Source organism: Chrysemys picta, chromosome 10 (assembly GCF_011386835.1).
Source record: "Chrysemys picta bellii isolate R12L10 chromosome 10, ASM1138683v2, whole genome shotgun sequence".
Taxonomy (NCBI): domain Eukaryota; kingdom Metazoa; phylum Chordata; order Testudines; family Emydidae; genus Chrysemys; species Chrysemys picta.
In genome coordinates this window covers 49,905,372-49,926,611 of record NC_088800.1, presented here as the reverse complement: position 1 = coordinate 49,926,611, position 21,240 = coordinate 49,905,372, and the positions used below count along the sequence as shown (strand labels likewise).

The 21,240-nt window shown below is 46.8% G+C and overlaps 1 protein-coding gene across 1 annotated transcript in view; it reads left to right on the top strand.

Annotated features, from left to right (window-relative positions):
* The first annotated feature begins 1,998 nt into the window (after positions 1-1,998).
* ATP6V0C (ATPase H+ transporting V0 subunit c) overlaps positions 1,999-21,240 on the top strand; it is a 29,209-nt gene continuing 9,967 nt past the window's right edge. Inside the window, exon 1 of the mRNA XM_005313120.5 lies at positions 1,999-3,250. Within this exon, the coding sequence (XP_005313177.1) occupies positions 3,178-3,250 (73 nt within the window). The 5' untranslated portion in view covers positions 1,999-3,177. The remainder of the gene's footprint in view (positions 3,251-21,240) is intronic.

The window sequence follows — 21,240 nt, the reverse complement described above, 5'->3', positions numbered from 1 at the left end:
CTCATCCATCCTTTGTCTGCATGCTCCTTATGGGCACTGTAATCTCATCAGGCTTCCCACTGGACCCACTGGGTGGCTGGGCAACGAAAAGGCAGATGAAATTCAATGTTGATAAATGCAAAGTAATATATATTGTAAAACATAATCCCAACTATACATATAAAATGATGGGTGTCTAAATTAGGCGTTACCACTCAAGAAAGAGATCTTGGAGTCCTTGTGGATAGTTCTCTGAAAACATCCACTCAATGTGGCGCAGCAGTCAAAAGCGAACAGAATGTTGGGAGTCATTAGGAAAGCGACAGATAATAAGACAGAAAATTTCATATTGCCGCTATATAAATCCATGGTACACACATCTCAAAGAAGATATATTGGAATTGGAAAAGGTACAGAAAAGGGCAATAAAAATGATTACGGGTATGGAACAGCTTCCATATGAGGACAGATTAATAAAACTGGCATGGGTGGCATGCGAACTGCCGGCTGGGGGAGGCTAACCCCCAGCCCTGCCCCTTGTGCCCGAGGCCATGCCCCTTCCACCCCCCCACAGGATCCCTGAGCCCCTCCCTTCCGACTCCCCCGGAGCCCAGAGCCCTCCCCTCCCCCACCGCAGTCACTGGCCTAGTCCCGCGGCTAGCCCCCCAGCCCCAAAGAAGCACCAGGAGGGTAGGTGGCACGCAGCCCCAGCCTCAAGCATGGGAGGGCGGGCAGCACGCGGCCCCAGCCTCCCCAACACCGGGAAGGTGGGCAGCCCAGACCCCACAGCCCCGGAGCATGGGAAGGAGGGTGGTGCATGGCCCCAGCCTTCCCAGTCCTGGAGCGTCAGTGGCGCTTGGCTCCAGCCGCCAGAGAACCAGGAAGGATGGCGGTGCAAGGCCCCAACCCCATCTGGAGCACTGGGGCTGGAGCTGGAGGATTGGAGCCACACAAAGGGAGCGGTCACGGCAGTGGGAGGGGCCATACCTGGCTGTTTGGGGAGGAAGAGCCTCCCCCAGCCTATGCAACCCACCGCCCATGAAGACTGGGACTTTTCAGCTTGGAAAAGAGACAACTAAGGGGGGCTATGATAGAGGTCTATAAAATCATGACTGATGTGGAGAAAGTGAATAAGGAAGTATTATTTACTCCTTCTCATAACACAAGAACTAGTGTTCGCCAAATGAAATTAATAGGCAGGAGGTTTAAAACAAACAAAAGGAAGCATTTCTTCACACAATGCACAGTCAACCTGTGGAACTCTTTGCCAGAGGATGTTGTGAAGACCAAGACTATAACAGGATTCAAAAAAGAACTAGATAAATTAATGGAGGATAGGTCCATCAATTGGCCAGGATGGGCAGGGATGTAATACCATGCTCTGAGTGTCCCCAGCCTGTTTGCCAGAAGCTGGGAATGGGTGACAGGGAATGGATCACTGGCTGACACCCTGCGGACTAAGGGCTACGAGGTGCACATCGACGCTCTGCTCGTTGGGGCCCTGGGTGCCTGGGACCCATGTAACGAACGCGTGCTGAGGACCTGTGGGGTGGGCCATCATTACGCACGGCTCATGAGACGCCTAATGGTCTCGGACACTATTTGTTGGTCCCGGGACATCTACACGGAACACATCACCGGCCACCGCCAATACCGAGAGTGAGCCATGGAGACCTCGTGCACCCACAAGGGGGAAGAGACCTATAACCCCCCCTGCTGGACTTTATCCCCTGAGCCCTGAACCCACCGAACCTAACTGAATCCCACCACGTGAGGGTCACCCCATCCCCATTACCCAGCCCACTTACTTATACCCATGACTGTCTCTACTTCCTGTATGGGTGATAGACCCTCACCGTTTATCGGCTGTTTCCTGATCCTGCCCACTGGTTACCCTCCCCCATTGGGGACACTGCAGTCTGTATATACTATGTGTGCTGCCCAACCCCAAAACACTAACATCCCCCCTATACTCTGTATGTTACCCCCAATGACCAATAACTGACGCCTCAAATTTTCTGTATTGTTTATTTTTCAAATATTCTCTAATAAAATTTAAATCTGTTCTGTTCATTCCCTCTGGGGCACCTGGCATTGGCCACTATCAGCAGACAGGATACTGAGCTAGATTAGGGTGACCAGATGTCCCGATTTTATAGGGACAGTCCCGATTTTTGGGTCTTTTTCTTTTATAGGTTCCTGTTACCCCCCACCCCTGTCTCGATTTTTCACATTTGCTGTCTGGTCACCCTAAGCTAGATAGACCATTGATCTGACCCAGCATGGCCGCTCTTATGACTACAAGGTGCCCAGCAGACTGTCACTTATACATGTAATAATGACAGCGTTTACTCCACTTTTCTACATGCTCAGTAGCCCAGCAGTTCTAGCCCCCACCCCCAGGCCTCTGGAGCATCCTGCTGTCCAAGAAAGAGCTGGGGATTCTAGGCGCTGGCCTAGGCAATTGCCCCGTGCGCTGCACTTGCTCTGACGTAAGTCACTACCCTCCCCCCACTCCCTAAACCCCAAGACACCCCCACTCCACAGTCCTTATCTCTTCGCAAATCGAAGAGAGGAGGGGCTTGCTGTGCTGGACACGCCCCATATGTTAATATGCGCTGAATCACGCTCAGCTGTGGCCGACGCGGCGGACCCTTTGCCGGGAGGAAGTGAAGTGGGGAGTGGACTAAACCATCTGCGCAAGGAAGAAGAGGGAAAGTGAGATTCAGATCCTCTCTCACGCCGCTTGGAGACCGACGGATGGGATCTGTTTGGTTTGCAACGGGGAATAATGTGCTTGACGGTGTTGTAGGCTGGGGAATAGATTTGCATGTCCATGAGTGAGGCGTGAAACCCACCTGGCTGTGAGTGGTCTGATCCCCGAGGGGCGGGGGAAGGAGGGAACGCCGGCGGGCGGGTCACGTGACCGGTCGGCGGCAGCCATTTTGTCCTGCGGTGGTTGGGTATTTAGAGCGCAGTGTCCGTAGGCAGCGCACGTCAGTAGGCACCCAGCCGAGTGCCTGTGCTGCCACCGCTTCCTGCATCCGACCCCTTCAGCTCGGCTTGTGCACCGACCCCGTCCCAAAGCGGCCTCCGCAGTTTTGGCGCTGAGCATTGTCTGAGGAGCCGGAGCCCCGAGGCAGAAGGAGACCGTCAGCTCCCCGCAGCGCGCAAGCACCGGCCCAGCACCGCCCAGCCATGTCCGAAGACGCTCCCGCGTACGCCTCCTTCTTCGCCGTGATGGGCGCCTCTGCCGCAATGGTCTTCAGCGGTGAGACCCCCGGTTCCTTCCCTTCCCGAGCTGTCGGCGGTCCGGGGGCGAGAGTTGCTTTCCCTCGCTGGGGGGTTGCGTGGTGCTGGAGGAGCCTGCGCCCTTACCCGGGGGGAGTGGGAGGCTCTTTCTGGCCCTCGGGCGGGGGCGAAGACTGTATTAACCCCGCGATGGTGTATAGGGGAGGCTTGCGCTTCCGGGACCTGGGGAGTGACAACTGACGGGCGGAGGGTGTTAGCAGAGGGCTTGCTGTTCGGCAGTGCTTTGGGGGTGGAGGTCGGGCTCGCCCCTGGCTGTCCCTTTTGACCGCGCTTTGCGAGCGTCTTGGGGCAGCGCCGCCCGCTGGGGAGCTGACACTTCGGGGTGTCTGGGAGATAGGAGCGGCTCCACCGCAAGGTAGCCAGGACGCCGCTGTCCGCTCCACGGGCATGGTATGGGCGGGGGTGGCCTATTCGCTGGGTTTTCGGGTTGTTACGGCGGGGGCGGACCCCGCCGAGCCTGCAGTTCCCGTCGCTTGCTGCGGCTCCCCCTACCGAAACTTTTCGGCTCTCTCCGCCTGCTGCCGCCAACCCTTCCCAGCTGCTCCATCCGGGCTACCGGGGGCGCTCGGAAGCTTCCGGAGGGAGGGGTCTCCAGGGTGAGACACAGAGGGTCTGTGAGGCTGACGTCACTAGGGAGACAACTGGTGGAGGAGCCCCCGGCTGATCACCTGACTGCAGGGAGGGTGTGGGGGGTGGTAGGAAAGAATTGTGCATGGCAAAGAGCCTAAAGTGGATGGCCTGAGCTAGCTTAACCATCTTGCTAGTGTACTTGGTACAGGTGCTCTCCCGAGAGGGCTTTTCCTAGCAAATGTGCTGTAAGGACAATGCTGCTGTGAATTGGGGGGGCTGTTTCCATATGGCTGAATAGGTGTCCACATTTCTGACCAATAGAAGCCTTGCAAAGCGGGAGCATGTAAGTGGTTGATCTACAATAGCTGGTCTCTCCAATTCAGGAGACCAGGGCAAATATTTACCACTTATTGTAAATCTGAGTAATGAGCAACCCACTGGCTACCAAGAAAACAGGACCATTTTGAGTGAGTTTCTGACTTAGTGAGTGACCCCAGAGCTGTTGGTGGATACAGGGTCATATGACTACTACTAAGTGTCTCAGGCTTATGAAGCTATGGTCACCTTTAACAAGTAACTTAAATTCCATCCAACCTAAATTATGTAAATTTAGATCACTTTCTTAAGGATATGGATTAACTTTCGCTGTTAATACTTGACAGACTAAACTTTGACAAATTCTAAAAATAATAGTATAATTAATGGAGATATCCATCTCCTAGAACTGGAAGGGACCTTGAAAGGTCATCAAGTCCAGCCCCCTGCCTTCACTAGCAGGATCAAGTACTGATTTTGCCCCAGATCCCTAAGTGGCCCCCACACGGATTGAACTCACAACCCTGGGTTTAGCAGGCCAATGCTCAAACCACTGAGCTATCCCCCTATAAATGTCAGTATAAATGTAAACCTTGGTTAACCAACTAGCTCTTCTGAGATGTGGTCTTCAGTCCAATGAATTGGATGTATTAATCATAACATTAAGCAAATATGTCACTGACACCTTCTAGGAACTTTCTTCTTCTTGTAGAATAAAAAGCTATGTGGAACGTTCTTTCACTTCAAATATAGGGAAAATCTAAAGGAAACCACTTTCAGCCACTAAACTCAAAGCAGTGAATCCTTCACAGGCTTTGCACAATCACCCAGTCCTTCATTGTACTCTATACACAAAGGACTACATTGGTGCAATACTGACTTGTGTTTGAAAAGGCTGGATTTAGTTCTGTTAAGTAAAACTGTAAATATGGCAAAGGCCACTGACAAAATAGTATGTAAACAATTGCATTACTACTTCAACTTTTTCCAGCTATGACTAGCCATTTTTGCTCCAATGTCTGGCACTTGCAATATACACAAGTCATCCTTGTTTAGTTCAAAATATATGCAGATATTCCTTAAGTAGGCAGGTGAATTAACCTCTTTTAAAATGAAGATCATTACACAAGCAGAAACTAGCAAGCCTCTCCATACTTCCATTTGTAGATGAGTGCCTCCAAAAATCTTTAGATAAAATTATGCTTGGAAGGATTAGGTTTTTATTTTTAGATGTCAAACATAAGTTTCATTGTGTACACAAATGGACAAAATTCCATTGATTGAAACTTAGGCAAAGTGGGAGATGCTGCTTGAGAACTTCCTACTTCATTTAAAAATAGACTGTATATTTTGACATATGATTTTGTTAATGGTTATAAAGCTAACTTTTTGCATTTCATGTGCTGCCATTTAATTCTGACCCCCCCCCCCCAACTTTGTACAACTGAATTTAAATCAATAAATAAAAATGCTTAAGTATCTGTTGCAGCTCTTCTGCAATGTACACTGGCAACTCATTCCTTATTTGGTCACCAACACAACATGATCTGGATATTAAACACCTAGGTCTTTGCTGTACCAGTAGGCTTGTGGAAGATCAGCCTGCTGGATGGGAGAGGATTTTTGGTATAAAGTCCAAAATGTCATACCTACACTTGCAAGCAGTAGACAGAAAGATCTTTATTGATTCATTGGTGGTGTTTCCCCTATTGGCTACTTTCATGGGTTCTGCACGTAGATGCTATTCTCTGCAGTAGTGTTATGATGTAGATCAGTGGTCACCAACTGGTCAATCACAATCTCCAACAGCACAGTGGGGCTGCCGCTAAAATAGGCTCCCTGCCTGCCCTGGCCCCACACTGTTCCTGGAAGTGGCCAGTGTGGCCCTGTGGGGAGGGGGCAGAGGTCTCCTTCTGTGTGCTGCCCCTGCCTGCAAGCACTGACCCTGCAGCTCCTGTGGGCCAGGAACAGGGAGCTGTGGCCAATGGGAGCTGTGGGGTCAGTGCTTGCAGAGGGGCAGTGCACGGAGCCATGTGCTGCCCTCCCCCGCCCCCAGGGCTGCAGTGACATGTTGCTCCCTTCTGGGAGCAGCATGAGCCTGGATAGGCAGGGAGCCTGCCTTAGCGGCAGCCACACTGCATCACTGACCAGGAGCCCCAGGAGGGAAGTGCTGCCCGGTAGGAAGCTGCATCCCAGCCCTGAGCCCCCTCCCAGAGCCAGCACCCCAAACCAGCCCCGAGCCCTCTCCTGCACTCAAACTGGAGTCCTCCCAGAGCTTGCACCACTCACCCCCTCCACCCCTGCCCCATGCTCAGTCCAGAGCCCCTCCCACAGTGAACCCTTCAGCTCCAGCCCAGAGCCCATACCCCACCCTCTGCCCCAGCCCAGTGAAAGTGAATGAGGGTGGAGGAGTGAGTGGGGTGGGGCCTTAGGGAAGGGGTGGGGTAGATTTTGGGTTGCCCTTAAATTCAAAAAGTGATCTTGGGTGTAAAAAGGTTGGAGATCACTGATGTAGATGGTTGGTATTGCTCTTCAGTCATTGCTGAGAAAGTGCTGGAGCATAGACTTAAGTTGCCTGCAGGACAGGGTGGGCCAGTAGGTCATCGCCAAGTCTTGAATGCTGCTTTCTGGATCAGCAGTGATAGTCCTGTTAAGGCAGTGGGGGAGGGATAGCTCAGTGGTTTGAGCATTGGCCTGCTAAACCCAGGGTTGTGAGTTCAATCCTTGTGGGGGGTCACTTAGGGATCTGGGGCAAAAATAAGTACTTGGTCCTGCTAGTGAAGGCAGGGGGCTGGACTCAATGACCTTTCAGGGTCCCTTCCAGTTCTGAGAGGTATATCTCCATTTTTTATTATTGATCTACTGCAGTCTTGGGTATATAGAAGCAACTCTGCCCACAGTCAGACTCCTGCATAATATAGCTCTAGATGGCTGTCTAACCCTCATCTGCCAGAGGATGGCTTATAAGGCTGGAGGAGGAAAATGGTGGGCATGTGGTCTTTCCTTGAGAAAGAAACTGAATTGGGATGAAGAGGATTTCACAGAATTTGAATAAACAGAAGGTGGTGGTCTTAACAGCTTGGCTAGCCAAACCTTACCAAGTGTTCTGATTCATTTGAAAACCCAATGACATACCTTTTTTAAACCATTGGCACCCATTTTGGAAGAGTAGGTGGTTCTGTTGAGTTGGAAGGAATTGAGCCCCTAACACTACTCAAAACCTGTGCTTATGCTGCTGAAGTACAACAATGGTGGAAGGCTTTGTTCTGTCTCTATAGTAAATCCACCCCCAGTAGAACCTGTTACAAACTGACCTGTCAACCACACACCTCATTTGGAACCTGATGTATGCAATCAGGCAGCAGCAGCAGAGGCCAAAAAAGCAAATACAGTACAGTAAAGTTTAATGTAAACTACTTAAACATTTTTTTGAAAAGGTAAGGAAACTGTTTCTATGCTTGTTTCTTTTAAATTGACAGTATTATGCAGAAGAAAAATGCTGTTTAAAAGTTTCAAAGCTATATTGAGTCAATGTTCATTTGTAAACGCTTGAAAGAACAACCATAACATGGTGTTCAGAGTTGCATATAACCTCCATTCCCAAGAGGTTTGTAACTGTGAGGTTCTAGTGTAGCTATGATGACAGAACTCTTGCATAGACACCCAGGTCAATGGTAGGGCTTAGGTGGTGAGAGAAGCTTTTAAGCTTATGCAGAGCTCTTCTTCGGGTCATTCTGTGTAAGCTCAAAAACTTGTCTCTGTTGGACCAACTTCTGTTGGTGAGAGAGATTACCTCAACCACCCTGTCTCCCCAGTTCAGGGGTGGGCAGACTTTTTGGCCTGAGGGCCACATCTGGAAATAGAAATTGTATGGCAGGCCATGAATGCTCACAAAATTGGGGTTGGGGTGCAGGTGAGGGTTCCAGGCTGGGGTTGGGGATGAGGGGTTTAGGGTGCTCTGGACTGGGATCAAGGGGTTTGGAGAATGGGAGGAGGATCAGGGCTGGGGCATAGGGTGTGGGGGAGGCTTGGGCGCAGGCTCCCAGCAGCGCTTACCTCAAGTGACTGCATGCTGCGCCATCAGCAGGCACCGCCCCTGCAATGGGAGCTGCAGGGGCAGCACTTGGGGCAGAGGCCCCTGGCTGCCCCTACATGTAGGAGCCAGTGGGGGGAGGGGGGCATGTGGCTGTGTTTTTCAGGGGAAAGGGCAATACACTGCATTTATTGAGAATACAGCAGTTAGTATATGCTTTTCAGTCTCTCTCGCTCATGCACACAGTCCTGCCAGTCGATGTTTATAGTTAGCAGTCCAGAGTCTGGATCAATCTAGTGGCCAGCCAGATTGGTTGCAGAGGGAGCTCTGTTGGTCGCGATCCAATGCTCCTGAAGTTGTGGCAAGACGAACCCAAAGTTCCATGGCAAAGTACCCTGTTCTTACAGTCCTTTTCCTCTGTTGAAGTCAATGGATTTTGCTGTGTCATTTATTACTGGTTACTCCTTAATTGGTATCTTTTGATGTTAACACTTCCAAGCACCTCAGAGAGGCTCATCCTGTCCTGGTTTCGATTTAATCCATCATCTTGTCTTTAGGGGTGCCAGCCTCCACCACAGGGTCGTCGATCTGCCCTTCCTCAATTATGGATGTGCGTTGATGGTTTTCTTCACTCCTCCTTTCTTCACCATCTGACTTTGCCTTCAGACCTTATCTTTTCCTGATGCATACACTCCTCATTCACACAAACAGTCTTTTAGAGACCTTCAAGGGTATACAAACAGCAGTGTTTTATGTTGAGCAAAAAAGACATTGTAAATTAAACCTTACTAAATATTGTGACCAAAACAGTTCACATGGGGGCCCAGGCCTTCAACATGCCTCTAATCTCATTAATATAGACCCAGTACAAGATCCTGTCTTACTAAGTAAACCTTAAAACAAAGAAATCTATATTTAACTAAAGGGTCTAATTCCTAATGCATATAGGAAACAAGACCCCATCTTTTATACAACTTCACCTAAAAGAGGGTGACCATAATCAGCCATAAGGATTGTTCTGGTCTGTCCCTGCCTTAACATCCGTACAGACATTGGTAGAAATGCATCTGACAGACTGCCAATGTCCTAGAGGGTCATTCCTTTCTGCTATTCAGAAAGGGTGGCTGGCAGGATGATCAGATCATACATTAATACATACTACATTATAACAGTCTATCATAACCTCTTATACAAATATAAAATCCTTGTCCTACAGCTGCTTCTGGGAGCCACAGGGCACAGCACCCAGTCCTGTTCCCTGGCTGGAGTGCTAGAGGGGGTCAAGCAGGAGACCCTGCTCCCCAGCGGGAGCTTGAGGGCCAGAATAAAACACCTGGTGTGGCTGGATTCAGCCCACGGGCCGTAGTTTGCCGACTCTACTTGAATTGTTTCACTTTTACACTTCAGCTCACTAGATATGCCTCAACACCCTTCAAGTAACTTGTTAATGCCTAATGTTCGTATCCTGAATGCTAGATACCTACTGCAGGAAGATGATATTGTGGCATTGAGCTCTTCACTTTTACATAATGACTGCGTCTTGGAACCTGCTCTTGATGTGTGAGCATATACAACTGAAGTGAAGGAGTACTAGAGACTATCTGGCTGTGAACTAGTCCTGTCAACAGATCAAAGGGATTACTTTTTGTGAAGACTAGTAATATTTTATTACATCTGATGAAGCTTTATATGAATGAGTCCTAAAGCTAACAAATTCATACTACTGTTAGTTCCCTTCTTTAAGAGATTGGTAAACTATCCTAAACTAGGCTCTGGAAAGCTGCAATCATTTTATACAGACTTAGGCTGGGCATAGATTTGTCACTCATTCAGAGTTACTTTTCTAGTTCCATGTTTGCTTCTGAACTGCTGGTCATCAGCTGAGTCTTGCTGACATTCCTGTCAATTCAGGGTACACAGACGGCTCCCCGAGTTATGTAAACGCAACATATGCAAATCAGAGTTTACGGAACTTTTTCCGTAAGCTAGAAATGTGTTTTTTTTTGTTTTTTTTTTTTTTTTTTTTTTTTTTGGCATAATGGTCGGAGATGTGCAAAATTAGAGTTATGCAAGGCATTCCAAAATGGAATGCTTGCATAAATTGGGGAGCATCTGTACTAAATGAGGCAATATCTTGTTCATTTGTGATCTGTTACTGAACATGCAGACTTAAAGTTAGCATTAAAATTGACAATGTCGTGTAGCACTTCTAACTGGGATGTAGCACTACAGTATGTTCCAGTGCTTCTTGCCTAAGCGTTAATTGTTTCAAAATAAACTGATTTTAGAGGTGAGAAGCTACCAAGTCTCTCTGGGGAGGGAGGCGATGGCTTGAAGACTCTGCATAAAGAACGTCTGAGCTCCGTGGCAATTAATGTAGTAGACTTGCTATGTTACACACCTCTTTAAAAGTCATACATTTCTAACTTGAATAAGTCTTGTGTACTGTTTCTTGTGAGGCTTGTATTTCAGAGACTTTTTATTAATAAAAAAAAAATGTTCAAGGCTTGTTCTGTCCTGGCAGGCTTGATGTGGAAACAGTACTGCATATAGTCTTTTGTTTTGGGTTTGAACACTGATTTCTGATTATAGTAAATAGCTAGCAGAACTTGTTTTGGTCAGCTAATACTGTGGTGGCCACTAGCCGCATCTGACAGGCTACTGTGACCTTGATGTATTTGGATATCTTAAGACTGCTTACTTGGTGGTCAAATCTAAATTTCTTGTGGTTTAAATAGCTTCCCCCTCCCCCCCTGTTTCCAGTCTGTAAAATGTGTGGGTGGCTAAATGTCAGATGCTGTTGAGTGGTCAAATTCTATAATCCTTTCCATGTTCTGACTCCTACAGCACATCCTTACCCATCAGAAAATGAAATAGAGGGTTGGTTGGTTTCAAGACCAAATGGTCTGCTTCTGCATTTAATCAGTGGAGACTTCACATTGGAGGGTTGCTGTGTTAAGAGTTATTGGGAGTCTCAAACACTTTCAACCCTGATCATATAGGATTATGGCCTTAAATTATGCAGTTTCACTTAATCTCCTGAATTTGTCCTAAAACAGGATCATGCTTTTGTTAGACTGCAAGCAGATGGAAGATTTCTGATGGAGGAAATACTGCTTTGCTATATCTCAGGAAATGGCAGATGGCTAGTCTTGTGCATGTTGGTTCCTTTTATCATTGCTGCAAGACTTGTATCAAACAAGGGCCCCATTTACAGAATTTCTCTGCCTGCTGGGTTCTTTCACTACCATAAATTTATAGCATCTATGGACTGCCTTGGAATTATTTTCACACTTGATAGCTAAATTTAAATGACTCTGCCTGACTAACAGTGTGTGTGGTCCCCCCTCCCACCCCCAGGCTCACATTAGAACTTATCTTAGTATTGCCACCAACACAGAATCCTAGAAATGCAGGGCTGGAAGAGACCTCCAGAGGGTCACTTAGTTCAGTCTCCTGCACTGAGGTAGGACCAAATAAACCTAGACCATCCCCAATGTTTAACTGTTTAAAAACCCTCCAATGATAGGGATTCCACAACTACCCTTATAATTAGAAAGTTTTTTCTAACATTTAACCTAAATCTCCCTTGCTGTGGATTAAGCTGATTACTGCTTCTCCTATCTTCGGTGGATACGGGGAACAATTTATCACTATCCTTGTTGACATCCAATTAACATATTGGAAGACTCATCTGATCATTCTTCTCTTCTCTCTCTTCTCTCCCCCCCCCCCCCCCCCATTTCTTGGGACTAAACATACCTAGTTTTAAGCTTTCCTCATGGGTTAGGTTTTCTAAATCTTCTCTCATTTTTGTAGTTCTTCTCTGGATGTCTCCAGTTTGCTGAGCTTCAAGGAAGATCTGGACACCATATTCTAGGTGCGGCCTTTCTGGTGCTGAGTAGAACAGGACAGTTAGGTTAATAAATCCTAGAATGATATAGCCTCTTACACAATTGCATCACATTGTTGATCACAAGTTGCATGAGTCCACCATAACCCCCCAGATTCAAGAGTTCAGCAGTATTTCATGCTATCCCCAGTTATCCCCCATATTGTATTTGTGCATTTGATATTTTTCTTTCCTTTCTAATTGTAGTACTTTACCACTTGCTTTTATTGAATTTCATCTTGTTGATTTCAGTCTGATTCTCTGACTTGTCAAGGTCACTTTGAATTATAATCACTTTGGGGAGTAAAATTAGAACCTCTTCAAGATCAGTGTCATCTGCAGATTTTATAAGCATACTCTCCACTCCATTATCCAAGTCAGTAATGACAACGTTGAATATACTGCACCCAGGACAGACCTCTACAGGACTGTACTGTCCCCCACCCCCCCTCGGTTATATATCAATAGTTTGCTATCATTTGAGTATGATTTTGCAACCACCCTATAGTATAGTCTAGAAAGATGAAGTTACTTCACTAGTTACATTGAGACTGTCGTGTGGGACTGTGAAAGCCTTAATAAAATCAGTATCACATCTACAGCTTCCCCATCCACTGCCTTCCAGTACCCTGTCAAAGAAGGAAATCAGCGTGTCTTGGTATGACTGTTCTCGACTTGACCATGTTGCTTACAAACCTATTTATTTGTTTCAGTAACTTTCCAGTATCAAAGCTAGGCTGACTAGTCTGTAGTTCCCCAGGTCCTTTGTTTCTTTTTTTTTTAAGTAGGTACTATGTATGCCCTTTTCCAGCCCTCTGGGATCTCTCCCATCCTCAACAAGCTCTCAAAGATAATTGCTAACAGTTAGTTCCTAGGGTGCACTTCAACAGGCCTTGCTGACATGAATACAGCTAACTTACCTAAATATGCTTTAACCTGATCTTCCCCTATCTGGCTTGCATTCCTTCCCCCGCCTAATATTGTGATCAGATACTTAATGTACTTTTTTTTAGTGACAACTGTAGGAAAATACATGTTAAACTTTTCAGGCTTCTTCACTTATTAGCCTCTTCCCTCTGCTAAGTAGAGGACTTAATACTGTGCTTCATCTTTCTCTTGCTCCTAGTGTATTTATGAAACCTTATTGCATTTTGTCCCTTGCTAAGTACCATAACTCCTTTTGCACCTTAGCCTTTCTGACTTTTTTTCCGTACGCCTGTCTTGTGCTCATTCTTAGTAGTTTGTCCATGTTTCCCTTTTGAAAATCAAAAAGGAACCCTACATCATTCAGACGGAGCCACTTTGGACTAATAGTAAGAGGCTAGTCTTTCCTTTGCATTGGGATAGCTTGCAGTTGTGCTTCTAATAGTCTCCTTGAAACAGTCAGCTCATGCCAGCAATATTTTATTCTTCAATATTGTGATACCTATTAAACATGTGCATGAGAATTCATGGTTTGTAGTAACATACAGAGCATAGGCTGCCTTTCAGGGCTGCAGGCATCTTGTATGACCATGGGAGGGTAGTGCCTCCTAGGCAGACTTGATTATTGGCAGCCTAAAGCCAGATGCTGGTTTCTTCTGCCAGTGGACCAAAACGGTGAATTGAGCAAGTAAGTAGCAGATCTGAGTGGAACTAGTTTTCTTTAATTTTGTGCTTGGACCATTAAACTCTGCCTCTCAACAGCAATATGTACTGTAGTACTGGGAAAGAGCAGGTTAGTCCTAAAGCTGTCTACACTACCTTTTAGGAACATGGCTGTGCAACCACAGCTATGCCACCAAAAGGCATGCAGTGTAGCTGCTGTTTGTCGTCAGGAGAAAGCTCTCCTGCCAACAAAGCGCTGTTCACAACAGGGCTTTTCATCGGTGAAACTTTTGTCATTCAGCAGGGTGTTTTTAACACCCCTGAATGGCAGAAGTTTTGCTGACAAAGTTCCAGTGTAGACAAAGCCTAACCTAACTAACACTTGGTGGAAATACTTCTGAATGTGCATAGAGCACTGAAGTAGCTGTCTCTAATATGATCTGAACGTTTTTGGTTTTCAAGTTTCTTTCTGGAAAACCAGCCATCAAACTGTTGCTGCTTTGAATCTAGGCAACAGATGAGCATGTGCCTACTCTTACATAATAGAACAGGAAAGTGAGGCAATTTTAAATCAGTAAAGGGGGAGGGAGGTATCCCTTTTCTGGCAAACACCCTGACTAGCTGAAAACAAGGATTCCAGCATCAAAGGTGAAGCTTTGTTGCTTCACTGATTCTGTTGTCTGCCAACTAACTTGGCTGGCACTATTCGTTAACTAAGTCAGTCTGAAAGTCTTTCCTCTTATTTTGACTGCAATTCCTGTAGACAAGTCTACCAGAGTCCCCTGTGTTTAATTCACTCTCAGCCTCTCTATGCTGAACCTTCCTCTGAGTCTCTACAGCAGCAATTCATGGTGCTGCAACTCAGGGCTCTGAGCCCCAGCTGGGTCAGTGGGGCATCATAGTCTGTCCCAAGGCAATATGAGCCATTTATACAGCTTCCCCTCTTCCTCTTCTCTCCCCCATTTCATGTTTCCTACTGTCCATTGTCCTTATCAGTCAAGTGAAACTGATCATGGGTTTTCACTCTGATCATTTTGAAGTGATACTTGTATGGGCCCATCACTGTAGTATCTGAGCAACTGATGAAGTCTCTTCCTCCCCTTGTCTGTACAGATGAACTGGATTAGTCTGTGGAGTACTGCAAGTGGGTGTAACTTGTAGAATATTGTTTCTATGGGGAGGAGCCTCTAGAGCAGACCAACCTGGGAAAAGTTGAGTCCACTCAAAGTAAGATGACTTTGGACTGAACATGGGCATTGGTTCACACCAATTAGAAGTGAATTTACAGTACAGAAATGTGTAACTACTGTAGGAAAGCTGAGATTGAAGGAATGGGTCTCGTGGTCTAGTTCTGAATAAGCTATGGCTGGTGGTAAGCTTCATAGTCTACATCAGGGTGGGCAAACTTCAGCCACAGGCTGGATCTGGCCCACTAGTTGTTTAAGCTGGCCCTCAAGCTCCTGCTGGGGAGAAGGGTCTAGGGCTTGCCATGCTCCAGCCAGAAGTAACAGCATGGCCCCCCTCCAACTCCTACGTGCACCAATGGGCCCCGTCTGCACACCAATGACGCCCCAGTGGGAGCTGCAGACGGGGCAGTGTGCAGAGCCACCTGGCCGTGCCTCTATATAGGAGCTGGAGAAGGGACATGCCACTGCTTCTGGGAGCCACTTGAAGTAAGCGCTGCCCAGCGCCTGCACCCCAAGCCTCTCCCCAACCCCCTGCCCCAGCCCTGATACCCCTCCCATCCTCTGAACTCCTTGGTCCCAGCCCAGAGCACTCTCCTGCCCTCAGACCCCTTATCCCCATAGCCCTTCCCCCCCCCAGCCCAGAGGCCCCCTACACCCTGATCTCCTCATTTCTGGCCCATCCGCAGAGGCTTCACCCCCTTCCACACCCCAACCCCAATTTTGTGAGCGTTCATGGCCCACCATACAATTTCTATTCTCAGATGTGGCCCTTGGGGCCAAAAAGTTTGCCTACCCCCTGGTCTCCAACAAGTCTAGATGAAAGATCTTACACTTTGCTCTTCCCTGAGGGGGAGCAGAATGCCAGACAAATGGCTTCATGATGGCCTGGTTACTTAGTAGATGGCTGCTGTCCTGTACCAGGTGCAAGCTGAGAGTCTGCAGGATTGTCAAGGGAAATTTCCAAAGAAGGAAACAGCAAAAGGATCCAGCATCTGACTTAACATGCTTCATGGTAGCATATGAAAGTTTAAAAATTGGGGGCCAGTCTAATTGGGGCAGCCCCTTTCTGAGACTTGGCTTTAGTTTTCTCCTTACCTCATCTGTTGTGTTCAAGTTTACTCTATGGTGTAACCCTTAAAGCTTTTACCATACCCTGTCTCAGCACTTCCAAGCAGGGCTTTAGAGAGGAGCCTGGAGCAGCTCCAGGGCAGGGGAGCTGCAGGTTTTTGCCTGGAGCTGGAGCACAGCTCCAAAGCCTGCTTTCAAGCTTATGGTAAATCACATGAGCCACCAAGTAAGCTGTAAAATGCCAGCCCCACTAGAATTTATGCTTTCTTACTAGTTGTGCACTAGTTGTGCATGTTGGATAGGACCATACAGTTGCTATTCCTGAAATGGGAGAGAACTTTGCTTTAAAACACTAACTGGAGCAAGGCATGGTTGCTAGTTTAAAGTCTCTGAGTTGTAAGATTATTAGTTACACTACTGTTTTAATTTGTTACTAATGGCATTTACTAAAAGTGTGCACTGAATCCAAATGATCTGTTGCTTATGACTTTGAATAACTTAATTTAAATACCAGAACAGGGACTGAGGATCTAAATTACTCAGTTTCCAAAATTGAGATCCATATGGAGATACTTCATTGAACCTAGCTACTGTCCAGTAACAAGACAATATATTCAAGATACCATATCTGCAGGATTCTCACTCTAGTCTCTTCTCCTAGGCAGAATCCAAAATTCTAAGCAGTACCTCTTCAAACACAACACTCTGGCCTCCAGAGGTGAGGGGCCTTGAGATTGCTACTCAAAGGCAGACTAATGGCCCTCTCCTAGTCCACCCAACTCAGGCTTTTTTAGATGTTTGTGCCCTTGGCAAACTTACTAGAGAACCATGTTTAGAACTCTGAACAGCCTAGGACTTAAGTCAGTCTTTTTTTTTTTTTTTTTTTCTTTTTCTTTAACTAAAGGATTCCCTCTTTCTTCCCCCCCCCCCCCCCATGCTTGCCTCTCCTAACTTCTTCCTTTGAGACAAGTTACTTGTTCTCGATGAGTGAGAATCCTGTATAAAGGGCCTTCAACTGAGTAGGGAGGGGAACATGACGTCTTGTCTTTCTGAAAAAGACAAGAAAAGTTCTTGCCCCATGTCAGTATCTGGAAACATATTGTTCTGATGCACTTGTTTCTGCCTTCAGGATTAAGCTATAGCCAAACTTTCGGCTTAATTTTAGGCTATTCACTTTTTGGCCAGAAACCTTTGCACAACTTGCTCATGTAGACCAGGCTGAGTCTTGTATTCAAGGGTTGGCAAGTGACTTCCCTCCTCCCAAGGAAGAGGCTGGTTTGTTCTTACTGCCATTAAGGATGCAGTACACCTCCTGGTATTACACAGGAATGGGTTACCTAGGGAAGTGGTGAAATCTCCTTCGTTAAAGCTTTTTAAGGTTCGGTTTGACACAGCCCTGGCTGGGATGAGTTAGATGGGGATTGGTCCTGCTTTGAGCAGGGGGTTGGACTAGATGACTTCCTGAGGTCCCTTCCAACCCTGATTATTCTAGGATTCTGTTCTATGATAGCAGCATAGTAAAGACCCCAGTAACTCTATCCGAAGAACAAACATCTTAGGGCAGGTCTTCACTACGGGGGGGGGGGGTCGATTTAAGATATGCAAATTCAGCTACACGAATAGCATAGCTGAATTCGAAGTATTGCAGCCGACTTACCCCGCTGTAGGGACGGTGGCAAAATCGACCTCTGTGGCTTCCCGTCGATGACGCTTACTCCCACCTCTGCTGGTGGAGTAAGTGTCGATTCGGGGATCGATTGTCGCGTCCCGACAGGATGCGATAAATCGATCCTGGAGAGGTCGATTTCTACCCGCCGATTCAGGCGGGTAGTGTAGACCTAGCCTAAGAAATAGCAGATGAAATATGGATAGAGAGGTCTGAGGGTGGAGGCTTGCTTGCTTAGTGTGTGGTAAGTGAGGGCCTTTCCCACACTATTGCTCACACATCATGCTTGACTTGATAAGTCTGACTGCCTTTAAACAGAAACTGAGTTTTCACTGACTCTAGTTTAGAAGTAACTAACTCTGTCACAGATTCCATGACTTCTGCACCATCCACTGCTGGGCCAGTCTTGGGCCCCCACACATGCTGCCAACCCCCCCCCCACACACACACACACCCTCCCCAGCAGCAGAGTTTGGGTGTGTGAGGGGGCAGGGGATTGTGGCACAGCACAGGATGGGATGAGGCAGGCTCTGGGTGGTGCTTATGTGGGGGACTCCCAAGAAGCAGCTGTTACACCCCAAAGGCCCCCTTTTTTTAGGGTTTTTTGAGGCGGCAGATCAGTATTGTATGTTAACGCTGTTGCAGGCATTGCAAAGTATTTTGGGAAGTGTTAAAGGGGGATGTGTGTGTGGTTTTTTTTTTGTTTGTTTGTTTTTTGTTTTTTTGCAGGTTGCAAGAGGGAGGAAGAGAGCAGAAAACAGGTCAACTTAATGCTTTAGCTAGCTTAGTTTAAACATGAGACGTGGCCCCAGTTTAAGGTTACAGTGCTCCCCAGAAGCAGCAACAATGACATCCCCTCACTCAGCTGCTAGGTGGAGGCATAGCCAGGCAGCTCTGCATGCTGCCTTTGTCCAGGGCACTGCCCCTGCAGCTCCCATTGACCAGAGACCACGTTGCCCCCTCCCACACCCAAACTCTGTGCCCCTCCTCCCCCCCCCCCCCCGCAGCAGCAGGGCCAGGTAGGGAGCCTGCCAGCACTAGTGGAGATCCCAGCCCCCCTCCCCAGCACCTGCAGGGCCCCCAAGTAGCCCCCCAAGTTTTAATCACCAGTGTTTTTAGTACAACTGGTCAGGGGCCATGAATTTTTGTTTACTGCCCATGACTCATCTGTGACTTACTAAAAATACCCATGACTAAAGTGTAGCCTTAGTTACAAGCAACTGGCTTCCACTTCCCTCAGTACTTCAAGGGGGAACTAGTGTGTGTTGCACTCATACTACATTTGAGAAACTCTTTTTAAAACAAAAGTAAATGCAGCAATCTGATTTTATTTAAACCTTGTTAGAGCAAAGGTTGTGATAAATGAGACATCAGGCTTCCAGCATTTTGTGGAAACAAGTCTTCACTTGTAGTCTAACTTACCTACTTACAGGGAGACTACATACTGTCCTAAGCATTCAGGCCTTTGGCTGCCAAATCCTTTCCTAGACCCACTTATGATGTAAAACAACCCAAATGTGAAGTGGGATCCCTTCCCTCTAAGTCTCAATATATAAACTGTAATCCAAGTTTGCCTCAGTTGAGTTCCATATGTAGCTGTCATTCCAGAGTCCTGACGAAAATCCTTCATCAAAGAACATAAGTGTGCTCTTGCCTTCCAATGAGCTATTTTGGGGAAAATCTTAATTAGCACTGCTCTTACAAACACTCAAGATTTCTTTACACATTCTAAAGAAATGAGGTTTCTTCTGGTCTGATTAAATGAGGAACTTGAGACTTGATGACTAGTGGTGGACAGAAGTAAACTGCGGAGTACTGTAATTGGGTCTGATCACATGTTTATACATTAGCAACTCAACTTGCATCCATATTCTGTCCAGGAGAGTAGTCAGTAAGCCTGACTGATGAGAGATATTGCAGCTCTGAGAATTACGGTATTACTACTATAGCTCTGTACAGTTTGTAGCCTATTTACCCATTAGCCTGGACTTCAACTTTTAAATAAGATAACTTAATATAAAACTTCTAAATGGCTGCCTGCCATGGAATTGCTCTTCAATTCACCTCAAACTTGGAGCATTTTGGGGTCTGAGTCCTGAAATCTTGAAGTATCTTTAGATCTCTTGACCTAAAACTCAAAATGGTTGCTTAATTGAACAAGTGAGTAGAATGTGTTTGGGATGGCTGGTCTGGCTATGTAATTGGAATTTGTGGTGACTGGCTCCTAATCTTCAAAGTCTGAACATCCTTGCTGAACTTGAAGTCGCTTATGCTTCCAGGTGGCCTGTACTGACTATCTCAAACTCTGCAAAGTTGAACCTCTTCCACAGATCAATAGAGGCTACCTGTATACATTCACTGAAGTCTTCAGCAGATCAGGTGAAAAGACTCGAGTCTCAGGCTAGATTCAAACTTCATGTAGCATTAACACGGGATGCAACTAACATTATGGTGACTTCATTTGCACAGTTGGTGAAGAATCAAATGTCTTCTGACCACTTCCCAGAACTGCAAAGTTCTGCAATTCAAACTTAAACTAGTTAAGGTTGTTTGTACAACCTTAATGCAGAGATAATCCTTCCACTTCATACTGCTTATGCTTTCAGTATGGTCTTGCTGTGAATACTTGAACAAGTCACAATGGCCATCTGCAGTCTGATTCTCCACCAACTACCTAGCTGAATATCTCATCCACCCAAAAGTATACAGCACTTGTAATAGCCACAATGAGATCCCTTAATCACTTGAAGTAGTTTTTAAATATTGGATTATATCTTGTCTGTGAAACTAAGCCAGGACTTTCCTGGCCATAAATATGGATTCATACTTACGACTTCTTTGCAAGTCACTTTAAGCCCTTGATGTATAACAAGGGCTGATGGGTTCCCCCCTCCCCTCCCCCCCAAAGTGCAACTTTCCCTGGTGTTGAAGATACAGAGGGATATTTGTGTGATCTCAAGTAGCAATGGATCAGAAGCTGTGAAAAGCTTCCTTTTCTTAACTAGTCACTGAAGTTCTAAAGTCGGACTAAAAATACCTTCTTCCACCCCACCCCACCCCCAATTGCTGGAATCATTCAGAGTTCTTGACTTCACAAGTTCAAATCCTCTTCCAATATAGCCAGGACCTGAATTTCTAATCTAAAACTCTCAGGAATACCCTTCTTGCATATGCATCAAAAAGCAAATGGCACAGACCACTCCCCTGGCCATGAATCATAAAAGGTGATATGCAGATTAAGACAATCTGGCCCTAGGCCTGCTACAGCATGGCAGGGAGATGAGGTAAGGCTGTCTCATGGGATAGCCATGCCCATTTGGAGTGGCAGAGGCTCCTTCCAAAGATGCAAGGACAGCAGTATGGGACCACCTTTCATCAGGAGCAGCAAGGATGGCAACTGAGTGCCCCCACCAAAAGTAGGGGTAGCAGCAGGGATGTCCCAGATACCTACTCTAGAGCCAAGGTGCTGAGGTAGGCTGGATCTTCTGCACTTCAGCTGCTACACAGTCCTGCCAGGATGGCATTGTCAGGGGCAGAGGTTCCAATCCATCTCAATGGAAGGAAGTATTGGTCTCCCCCACTCCCTCAGTGCTATCATCTCCATCAATCTGCAGACCTCAGCAAACACTGC